The sequence below is a fragment of the Cryptotermes secundus genome, unplaced genomic scaffold (assembly GCF_002891405.2).
Source record: "Cryptotermes secundus unplaced genomic scaffold, Csec_1.0 scaffold258, whole genome shotgun sequence".
Lineage (NCBI taxonomy): Eukaryota > Metazoa > Arthropoda > Insecta > Blattodea > Kalotermitidae > Cryptotermes > Cryptotermes secundus.
The window spans coordinates 900,494-912,905 of NW_019730106.1; the positions used below are offsets into that span (position 1 = coordinate 900,494).

At 39.6% G+C, this 12,412-nt stretch overlaps 1 protein-coding gene across 1 annotated transcript in view; it reads left to right on the forward strand.

Annotated features, from left to right (window-relative positions):
• LOC111866037 (glyoxalase domain-containing protein 4) overlaps positions 1–1,879 on the forward strand; it is a 20,418-nt gene extending 18,539 nt beyond the window's left edge. The window contains exon 6 of the mRNA XM_023854545.2: positions 1,015–1,879. Coding sequence (XP_023710313.1) covers positions 1,015–1,131 — 117 coding nt within the window. The 3' untranslated portion in view covers positions 1,132–1,879. The remainder of the gene's footprint in view (positions 1–1,014) is intronic.
• The last annotated feature ends 10,533 nt before the right edge of the window (positions 1,880–12,412 follow it).

A 12,412-nucleotide genomic window follows, 5' to 3' on the forward strand; every position in this document is an offset into this window, starting at 1 on the left:
GTCTGCTTTACCGTTTCTCACGGTGTTGTCCCTTGCAGATTTCTTAAACTTTTTCTTCAACCCTGAAGATGGGGGCGATACGTTCCTCCGAAACGTCGGTTAACACCACATATACACGGTGCCAAATCCCAGAAGACTGCTTTCTTCATAGTCACCGCCGTGAAAGCCTCAAATCTTACATTGTTACACTCGACGGATTTTTCATTGACAATCTGTGATTGATAGTGTAACGGACCAAAAATGAAACAATTCAAAATATGAAAATGAATTTTATTTTTATTGCTAGTGGGGTGGGACTAAGTCCCTTGTACTGCGGCCACTTCTGGCCTATTGTACCAGCCCCAGATGATAGGTGAGGGTGATTGTGGAGCAGTTGGTGGAATGAAGATTGGCAGGGGAAAGCGAAGTACTTGGAGAAAACCTGCCCTAGCACCACTTTGTCCACCACAAATCCCACTTGACCAGACCCGTGATCGAACCCAGGCTGCCGTGATGGGAAGCCAGCGACTAACTGATTGAGCTACGGCAAGGCCTGAAAATGAATTAACTATAGTTAATAAAGCTATTGAACGTTTACTTCAAAACATGATGTTCAATGAAACCATGAACCTAAATGTGTTCATTTACTATACATTCTGAAACAATTGACTCTGTCTGTTCTTGCAGATATTATATAGTTGAGGTAACTGGTAAGGTAATAAACTATCATAACAAAGTTACTTCAGGATTATCAAAAACCTTTTTTTATTTAAGTTTTAGCCCAAACCTAGACCTCCATTAACATATACAAAACTTGAACTTCTCTTATGCCATAATAAAGGATTTCTGCTTTCTTGTCATACAATCACAAGGTAGGACAACTATGTAAACACCAAAGCATGTGTTGAACACAACTGAATAATTTGTTTTAGGAACAGTTCATTTTTAGTCATAGGCATTATGAATGGAAATAATGTACCAGACAGTTTCATATGTATGGCTTAACAGAAATAAAAGACATGGATGATTTTTCAGGATGGTCATGAGATCTGTTTTGTGGATGATGAAGGATTTCGTCAGCTGTCTGTGTTTGACCCAGAAGGAGAGAAACTGCTGGACCGCTACATTGCAAAGGATAAATCAAGAGAATGAACGAGTAACAAATACAAAGAAGCAGGAAGTCTTGGTTGAAAAATGTTCTTTAAGGAATTAATATTCATGTAAAAGATAGATTACCAAACTGATTTACATTACACGTACGTAAAATGATTGTTATACACATCTGAATGTGCATTGTAACATTGACTTTCCCTGCTAAGAAATTTTCTAATTTGTCCTAGATTTGGGTTAGGTAGATGTACCATGGTTTAACTTTTTCAGTACACGTATCTGGTACTTAAAGGTGATAGTTTTGCGTATTGGGTCCAATATGTATATTTTATTATTGTATTATTCAGAGCATGTACATTATATATGAAGAAATTCAGTGGAATCTATTCTGTTATTGTTCAGGTTAAGTGATAACTGTTTTAGATGGAGGATATCAACAGAGAACTATGTAGTTACTGATTGGGGAAAGTAAGAACTAGGTCTACCAAACATATGAAGGATGTCAGTAGAGCTATGTAATTACTGTTTGGGGAAAGTAATAATGCTGAACAGTAAGATTATAATAGTGGCTGATATATATTTAATTGGACATTAACCATAATCAGTAGTATAGTTTATATGCACAGCATTTTTGGAGCTGTCTCTGTTCCCATCACCAGATGGTTGGTTGTCTTTATGCTGACAGATTTTAATTATTATGCATTCTTTGTACAAATTACTTTAAATGGACACACATATGGGAGATTTTATGTAAAATCCAGATATTTCAGCATGAAAATTGATAGACAGATTGTGATGAAATTTGATATTCGTCATTATCGTTGACAAGACAGTCCTTTTCGAGCCATAACCTTCCATAGAAGATTCTGCCAGATTGCATCTGGTTTCCACGTCTTTGGATTTTGTGACTTATTTTAACGGATCAAGGTTCTCAACCTTGCTTTCAGCTGCCAACCTTGGACCACCAAGTTCCTTTATTTATGTCCCCCAGTGACAGGGTGGCCCAATTATACCCCCAGGCACCAGGTTGCCTTTATGTCACCTTTTATGACTTGCAGGGCTATGGTGGAAGTATTTTTTTTTAATTTGCTTAGTGGGGGGTGTAGTCCAACTGGGTCCATGGCATGGCGGCCACTGATTGGTCTATTGTAGCCTGCCCTGGTGATTATGATGATGGAGAATTTGGTGGAATGAGAATTGTCAAGGGAAAGTGAAGTACTCAGAGAAAACCCACCCCAGCGCCACTTTGTCCACCATAAATCCCACTTGAGCAGACCCAGGATCGAAACCAGGCCACCACGGTGGGAAGCCAGCGACTAACCGCTTGAGCTATGGCACGGCCTGACGGTGGAGGTATTCTAACCTCGCTCACATTGTCAGTAAGATATATCTGTTATCGTGAATATCGTTCTTTGTTGCATTTAATCAAGGTTTCAAGTTCTAAATTGTCACAAATAATATGTGTAACACAAGTATACAAAAGTTTAATTAATATCATTATGTAGATATAAATCTTCCACAAAATGAATGGTAGAAATATGTGCCTTTTGACTAGATTAGTTAACAGAAAAAATTCCTTTTCTAGTTTCTTTTGCATTTCCTTCTCCTTGACATAGCTGATTTTGCTTAATGTTCTAAGTAGACTGGCTTCAGTTACCTTGTGACAGCCATACATTATCAGACATTTAACATTACATACTATGAGAGGACATATTTAAAATTTTAAATAAATGTCAAGATTCCTATACAGTGTTTTAATTCTCATTAGATATATTATATTGGATTTGCTGTGACAGTTCTCACCTTCTGTCTCCATTTTCCATGCCTGTCATTCCAGATCCCCTTGATCTGCTAGATTCCTTAGTTTTATCCACATCATTTCTCGAGTTTCATCTTGGATGTCCAGGTTTCCACTTCAGCATTATCCTTTATCCATCTCTCATCCTGCATTTTTTATGTGTTGATTTTCTTTGTGTCATGCTTACATATCACTTAACAGCCATATTGGATGAGAAGAAACTTTTTATTATAATACAAAACAAAAACAAATGAATATAGATCACCATTACCAACTTGATCATTTTTGCATTACTAAATTCTCAACATTCCTCCTTAATTTCAAAATGTTACAAACACATTTCTCATTTTCCTCCTTAATTTCAAAATGTTGTCAACATTATTAGCTGTTTTACAAAGTTAAATTGAATAACTCTTAATAATTTTGGTCTTCAGCTTACAAAATTAGTACATGTTATTAAAATTGTCTCAGTCTTATCAAAATCAGACTTATTTCTTCTTAAGTATAATGTCTCTAAACTTGGTAAATTTCTCTGGTGATAGCGGTTTTGTTAAAATGTCTGCCACCTGAGTTTCAGTGTTACAGTATTTGATTGAGAACAGTTTCTCTTTCAATTGTTCACTTATGTAGTGATACCCAACATCTATGTGCTTACTCCTACGCGTTACTTGTCCAGATTCTATTAGCTTGATTGCACTCTGATTGTGGCCTCAGTGGTTGATAATGCAACAATACTCTGTTTCCTAGAGGACCATGATATTGGCCCCACTGACATCATAATTACATATCCCGTTACACTCTTCCTATCCTTTACGTCCCCTGCATAATCAGCATCACTAAATGCTTCCAGTTTCACAGTTTTGGAGTCAGATGAGGTATATTTTATTCCTGAATCTTGTGTACCTCCCACATACCCAAGTGTCCTTTTCACATTCTGAACAGCTATTTTGTCAGGATTTTCCAAGGTTCAACTTTCCACATTTACAGCGAATGCCATATATAGCAGGCTTCCTACAGCTTCTCTGTAAGGAAATCTTATGTCATTTTCTCCTTCGTCATTTGTTGGTGTGGTCGTGACCATGGGTGTTTTCATTTCTCGACTTTCTTGCATGTTGAATTTTTCCAACATTTGGCTCGCATAGTTGGTTTGAGAGATATGTATCCCATCTGGTTGCCTCTCAATTTGTATTCCTAAATAAACTTTTGGATTTGTGGTTTTTGTGATCTGGAATTGATTTTCCAGTTTCAGCAAAATTTCCTCTATTTGTCTTTCATCCTCTCCCACGATTATCCCGTCATCCACATGAATGGCCATGAACAAACTATTGGCATCATTCTTAAAAATGCATTGGTCAGATTTTATTTGGTTTAGACCTCCTTCTTTTAGAAAGGTTGTCAACTTCTTGTTCCATTGCGATGGTGCTAGTCTTAGGCCATATAATGCCTTTTTCAGAAGACATACATGGTGTGTTCAGAAAGTATCGAACCTTTGGTCAGCAGAAATACATTTGTTGATTTGGAGGTACAAGACCATAATCCCTTTCAAAGTAGCCTCCTTGGCAATGCACACACTTCTCCCAGTGCTTCCGCCATTGTTGGAAACAATTCTGGAATGCGTCTTTTGGAATGGTGATCAGGCGGGCCAGCGCATTCTGCATGAAGTCTTCTCTTGACTCAAATCGGGTTCCTTTCAGCGGCATTTTCAGCTTGGGAAATAGCCAAAAGTCACACGGAGCCATGTCAGGGGAGTAGGGAGCCTGACTAACCACAGGGATGTTGTGTTTGGCAACGAAAGTCTGAATCAAATGCGCAGTTACGGTATGAATTTTGCGGACACTCTCCTCATGCCCAAATCCTCAGACAAAATTGAATGTACCGATCCAAGTCTTATCCCTATCTCTTTCGCAAGTTCTCGGACTGTCATACGGTGGTCCTCCATGACCAAAGTCCACACTTGCTCAATGACATTCTCATTTCGGCTTGTTGAGTGTCTGCCTGAACGCGGTTCGCTGTCCACTGATGTGCGGCCATCTTTGAAGCGNATTGTTTCTGCTCCATTGTTAGCAGTTTTGGTACAAATTTCGCAGACACTCTCCTCATGCTCAAATCCTCGGCCAAAATTGAATGTACTGATCCAATGCTTACCCCTATCTCGTTTGCAAGTTCTCGGACTGTGATACGACGGTCCTCCATGACCAAAGTCCACACTTGCTCAATGACATTCTCATTTCGGCTTGTTGAGGGTCTGCCTGAACGCGGTTTGTTGTCCACTGATGTGCAGCCATCTTTGAAGCGGTTGTACCACTCCTTTATCTGTGAGTTGCTCATGGCATCGTCCCTGAAAGCCTGTTGAATCTTGCGAATGGTTTCCACTGGGGTATCACCAAGCTTTTGGCAAAATTTGATGCAATATCGCTGCTCATGTTGTTCCGTCATTTTACACCTTACTGGAATCCGACAAGTGCTCACTACACGTCCTCACTCATAGGTCAACTGCCAGTGACTGACGCTTTCTGTGGGCGGGAAAAAATTCACAACTGCACATGAATGTCCCCTCCACATCTCCACCGAAGGGAGCCTCCCGCGCTTCATTGGTTTACGCGGGAAAAAACAAGGTTCGATACTTTTTGAACACACCATGTATCTTGCCAGTGTTCTTGTATCCTTCTGGTATCTCCATGTAGTTTTCCTCCTCAAGGAAGGTAGTCTTCACATCAAAGGTTTGCATGTTCATATTCTTACATGCTGTTATGGAAAACAGTACTCTAAGAGAATTCAAGTCAACAACTGGGCTAAAGGTATCCTTGAAATCTATATCTCCTTCCTTTTGTTGGCATCCTCTCATAACCAGTCTGGCTTTGTGTCTTCCATCATCCTTTATTTTGAAAACCCATTTACTGGTCAGAATTTTCTTGCCCATTGCTTTCTCTCTGTTTGCATATATGCAAGTTTTGTTTTGGTAGAGCGAATCCTTTTCCTCTTTAATGGCTTTCTTCCACTTCTCGCTGTCTTCGCTCTCCATGCACTCGTCATATGTATAGGTGAGCATAGCCTCCTTTTGACTCTCTGTGCGATAGTCTCGGTACTTTTGGTGCATTTGAATGTTTCTTCTTGGTCTCAATGCACATCCATGTTTGTTTTGTCCATTGTTTTTCCTTCCATTATCCTTGTGGTCAGTATTTCCATTTTCTTCAGTATCTGTTGTGTAGCCGACTGCCGACGTACAGCTGCCATGACTTTCGCTCGAGCTTGGGTTCTTTTTCTCAGGATACGGGTGCTTCGGAGATGGGAATGGAACACACTTCGGGGTTAATAAATCCGGGATCTCCAGAACACCGAATATTGCACTTATAATTTAAAATTTCATTGAGTGGTTAATATTAGTATTGTCCTTCAAGCTAGCCGCTCCGTCTGCCCTACTCGCTACCCTAGTGTTAAACACTTCTCTCTTCTCTATCTACCTTCCAACTACTGTCCTCCTGCACTCCCTATAACCGACTACCCTCTCTTTACCAGTCCCCCAGTTGGCCTAAAAAAACGAAAAAAATAGAAACATGAAAAGAGAAAGCCAAGGGTCGAGCCCAGCATCTGACCTACATTCATATTTTTCGAGAAGCCCGTAAACTTTTTTAGGTCTTCAAGGCACCCAAGACCCCTCCTGGCCAGTCTCGCACATGGTCAGTTCATGGGTTTATGATACTGGGAGTAAACAGGTGACGTTAGGGACAATAGCGGCACCCTAAGCCTAAGGAGGACAATAGCTGAATTACAACTAGATGGTCCCGGGATGGTATCTTGCCGGAGGAGTGTCTCTCATGGTATTAAACAATGCATTAGTTGTTCGTACCCTTAATTAATAATTTTGGCAAGGGACGTACGGTTACAGTTGGTTCTTCTTCATTGTTGTCAGCTTCGGGTTCTTTCTGCATTTCGCTATCTTCCTGATCTGGAGTATTTGGCTTGTCTTCTGGATCCGTCACTGTTTCCATTTCCTTTTGTTTATTTGTTGTCACAGGTTTACTTGTGAATGTCACATCTCTGGAGACGTAGGTCTTTTCGGTATTTGGATCCCATATTCTGTATCCAATGAATATTCCTTTCTTGCTACTACTGTCCAACTTTTCAATGGTCCGAGAATTTTAGTATATGCTTCTGAACCAAAAATCTTAAATCCAGCCAGATCTGGTCTTTTACCATACCAATTTTCCACTGGCGTTCCATTCACTGTCACTGTTGGACTTCTGTTTAGCAGGTATGCAGAAGTGAGTACAGCTTCACCCCACATTCTCTTACTTAAACCTGAGTCAAAATCAATGCTCTTGCCTTTTCCACAATGGTATGGTTCATCCTTTCAGCAGTGCCGTTTAGCTGTGGCGAATATGGTGTAGTAAATTCCATTACAATCCCCTTGTTCTTACACCATTCTCTGAAGGCACTGTTCTCATATTCCCCTCTATTGTCGCATCTTATTCTTCTCACTCTTGTATTGAAGTGACAGTCAGCTTCATTTACATATTCCTTCAAAAAGGTATACACTTCACTCTTATTTTCTAACAAAAATGCATATAATCATTCATACACATAATGAAATATTTCTTATTGTCATAAGTGGTGGGATCAATTGGTCCACACACGTCAATATGAATTATCTCTAATGGCTTTCCAGCCCTACTTCTTTCTGTAAGTAACAATAACAGTAAGTGACCAAGGAAGAAACGAAGAAAATATAAGGAAATGGAAGATGCGAGATGCAAAGTGCCAATACTACATAGTGGGAATGATAGAGAAATACGTGAAGACCCACACTGTGACATGCACAACCGCGAAAGAAATGTACGACACCTTGAAGCAAATTTATCAACGAGACACCTCTCAACAGAAGTGCCTTCTGCTACAAGACTTCTACAACTTCAAGTATGACAAAGATGTTTATCAGTTCTTTTGCACACATCAGAATCTTGATTTCAAAATCACACAATGGAAATGAGTCAGCGTCCTTCAGTTTTGGCAGATGAGTTACCTCTTCTGTCTTATTTTTTTTTAGTGTTTGAGCAAATCTGGGCCCATAACCTGTTGATTTTCTTTGTGTCGTGCTTATATATCACTTAACAGCCATATTGGAGAAGAAGAAACTTTTTATTATAATACAAAACAAAAACAAATGAATATAGATCATTATTACCAACTTGAACATTTATACATTACTAGATTCTCAACATTATGTGTGCCCATATCATGCAAATTGCCTTTCCTTTGTTTCTTGAATTCTTTCTACAGGTACCTTTCCTTATCTGTTAAATTAATATATAACCTTCATTCTGTTGGATACAGTCATACATTTCCTTCAGAAATCCATTGCAAGGGCTTTTATCCTGGTCCTGTTCAGTAAGCACACATTATAAATGTATGAACTGCCAGGAAGGCAAAGTGTGAATATGTACAGTAATGTCATCATAACCAATGAAAATGTTAAGAGTTTATGTAGGAATTAACAGTTGCACTGTAATAAATAAGCTATGCTTGTATCATACCATAAAGTTTGAAGTAGATACACAAAGAAACAAATGTCATGGGGCTTAATAACAATGCATATTCTTGCTTCAAAAACGTGGTGCAATCCAAAAGTTCCCGAAATATATTATTAAAAACTATTACATCTTACCTAGATCTTATTCTGCACCATCACCTTCAAAGTAGTCCCCTTGGGAGCGCATACACCGATCCCAGCGTTTCTGCCACTTTTCAAATGCGCCCTGGAAGTTAGCTAAGTCTGGCGAGTACGGTGGGTGGGGAACAACTGCCATCTTGTTTTTAGCAAAAAATTCCTGCACAATGTAAGCCGTATGCGGTCATGCGTTGTCATGGTGGAGTACCCAGTCATTCATGCGCCACTTCTCTGGACGTTTTCTCCTCATGTTCTCGCTCAAACGCCTTAGAACATCACAATAGAACTCTTTATTGACTGTCTGACCAGTAGGGACGAACTCCTTATGAATAACCCGTCAATATAAAAAAAAACAGATCAACATGGACTTAATGTTGCTCTTGACTTGTCGAGCTTTTTTTGGCCGAGGTGAAGAAGGGCTCTTCCATTGCGACGATTGCTGCTTGCTTTCAGGGTCGTAGCCATAAACCCAACTTTCGTCACCAGTGACAACCTTCAAAAGAAAGTTTGGATCCTTTTGAAGCTGTTGCTGAAGTTCCCTGCAGACTTCCAAGCGATGCTGCTTCTGTTCCTTTTGCAGCAGTCGTAGCACAAACTTCGCTGCAATCCTCATGTTCAGTTCCTCTGACAAAATTCGTTGACATGTACCATAACTTAGTCCCAAGGTGTTACAGAGGTCTTGGATGGTCAGTCTACAATCTTGCAGAATCAGATCCCTAACTTTCGCGACATTTTCTGGTGTTTTGCCCATTGACGGCCGTCCCAAACGATCGTCATCATCAGTCAATGTTCAGCCACTTTTAAAATGCTTATACCAGTTGTAAGTTTGTGTCTGGCTTAAACTGTTTTCACCAAAAGCTTGCTTCAACATTTGGTGCGTTTCTGCAGCGGTTTTCCCAAGTTTGAAACAAAACTTTATAAAGACACGCTGCTCTCTCAGGTCAGCCATCGCAAAACTGCAAACTCACGGAAACACAACAATGGAAATACATTCACCAACAATAAACCCAACCACTCAACTTGATGCCGCTTGCCACACTGATTCAAGGATGTGTGAGGAGACACCTAGCGGTATTTCGATGTACTCATAACTATTCGCGCACAAAATTCAAATTTCGGAAACTTTTGGATTGCCCCACATAGCTATTTTGAATGTAGAATAGGAATAGCCTGCATGATACTAACCATGGCAATAAACTTGGTGGCTGTATAACTGAAGTGTGATTGTGGTTTTGTATTTGTTCTCCACTGGTGTGCAGTCTCTTGAAAGCTTTTATAATGGAAATGTGTTATGCCTCTTATTGCTAAAACATAAAACCTACATAAGCACAACATTTCAGTGCCATCACCAAGTTTGCAGATACTATTATTATTCCCATCAGAAATAGCTTGTTATCAAACTGTGTATTACTCCAGGGGACTAACTTATATTTAAGGTATTTGCAAAAGAACAAGCTTAATTCTTTACTTAACGTATGACAACAGTAATTCCATTTCAACTTGAGAAGACTCGAGTCATTGCATCACAAGGTATTTTTTTTAGAATGTGCACAGTATATTTTATCTGGAGTTAAATTAGCAGCCAATCTTAATAGATTTAATGTTGGCTCTAGAATTGTACATATCTGCACTTCGGTTTTCTTCATGCAGATTATGTGATGAGCTGATCCCCAGGCCACAGAGTATTACTGAATATATCAACATACTGAGACAGAAATCTTCACACTGTTGACTAAAATGATAGAAGTGACTAAGGTACTTGTAGATGGAAGATTGTTCAGACATAATGATGATAATGTGCAGAAACAGTATTTTACATCAGAAGTGGCAGTTCTTAAGAGACTGAAATCCATGAAATCGTTCTTGAAAGCATGACTCAACAACAAAATAACTATTAAGACATTTCAAACAAAACCAAAAGGCAAAATCATAAACATTAAATGTCTGGGTAAGTCTGAAGTAAATGTTCCGGAAACTTAAAGTCCTGCAGTAAAATGGGGGGGCGACTCTCTTCACTTATGTATTTCTTTTAACCTTTATCGGACGGGCCATTTAATTTCCGGTAGGGGCAGCTGGACGGAGTTTATTTAAATGCCCGCCCTTCTAGAGCAATGAAATTGTAAGCATGTTTCTAAAAATGGTGTAATTTCTACATTTTTTATAATAAACGAACGAAATGAACGCTCCTTTAATGTAGAAAGAATATAGAATCAGATATTCTAATTTACAGATTTTACTATCTGTAAAAAATTTTTACACTGATTCCCGAAATTCATACATTTTCTGCACCATGCGTTTTAGCAGTGTAAGTCCTTCGTGGCCACCTCACATACAATGTTATCTCTTGTTGAAGCTTATTTATCGTATGGGACATGTCGGTATGCACGACTGTAGCCGTCTGAATTTCCTCGCTGCCTAATGTGTTAGATAAACACAGCAGTTAATTCTCGGAATATAGTGTTGCCAGATCAGTCATTCGTTCATTCATTGCAGTCAAACCATTGTGTTTGTAACGATTTTGAAACATCGCAATATGTTAGCCACCCATGACATCATGAAGCAGATATTTGGTTCAGAGAAGTCGTGAATGAGATTTTTGTATGTGTGGGCTCGAGGTTAAGATTTATGGCTTCTTATCGTGGNTGGAATTTTCAAAATCTGCAGCAATAAAATATTGGTGAAGCAGAACACAGAATGTGATGTGAACTTAGCACTTTTAGTACTATCCCAAAGTTTGAGGCAGTTGTTAGGTAAGTACAGTAACTCATACATTTAATTTAGTTTTGACACTGATAAATTTTAGTTTATATGAATCTTAAGTTTATGGGCTCTATTTATAAGGTACACTTCATCTACTAAGAGCTGGGATAGCGCAATCAGTATAGCGACTGGCTTCAGGCTGGACAACCAAGGGGATGGCATTCGTGTCCCACTGGTGGCAAGAATTTTCACTTTTCCATGACACCCAGACCAACTCTGGAGCATGCCCAGCCTCCTATCCAGTAGGTACGAGAGGCTCTTTCCCTAGAGGCAAAGTGGCCAGGGCACGGAGCTGACCACTCACTTTCATGTAGTATCGAGGTCAAGGAAACATGGATCTATACATCCAATCCACTCCGTGTCTTCATGATGTAGTGCTTATTTAGTTAAGCTCAGGGACTTTACTTTTTTTTTTGTTCCGTCTGTGTCACTGTCAGTGATGTAGACCATTGTGTCATTAAAAAGTTCTAATAATGTTTTCAGATATATGGTATTGTTATATCAGTGGGAAATTAAAACAGACATACATAGGGCTTTTTTTCTAAGAGGTAGCTTACAGAAGGTATGGTACCCTGGTTTGTAGAGTAGATGGAATTCATGTGCATGTGTGTGTACATATATATTCAGGGTAAAATGGTATGATTGCCAGGATTCTGCAAATATGTTACGTAGGTTGTACCGAAAGTCATGAGCACCTTGGGAACAGCAGACAAAAGAGTACGGTGGTAGGTGGAACCAGCTGTTGTGTTAACCTTGAGTGTCTTGCGACCAGTATCACTCCTAACAAAATCACTGACGATATGTCATTTCACCAGAGTGCTGTCATCGAATTTCTTGTGAAAGAGGAAATCCATGCTGTACAAATTTACCAGAGACTTCAGCGTGCTTATGGAAGTTTGTGCACGGGTGCGAGCAGTGTTCGAAGATGGGAACACCAGCATCAAAGACGAGCCTCGGAGCAGTCGTCCTCGAACAGCCTCAACTGAACACAACAGGGAAAGAGTGGATGAGATCATTCAAGATGACAGGCGTGACTGTGGACACAATAGCCCGAAAAATTGGAATAGGGCACAGTGCACTACAGGAAAGTTTGTGCTCGT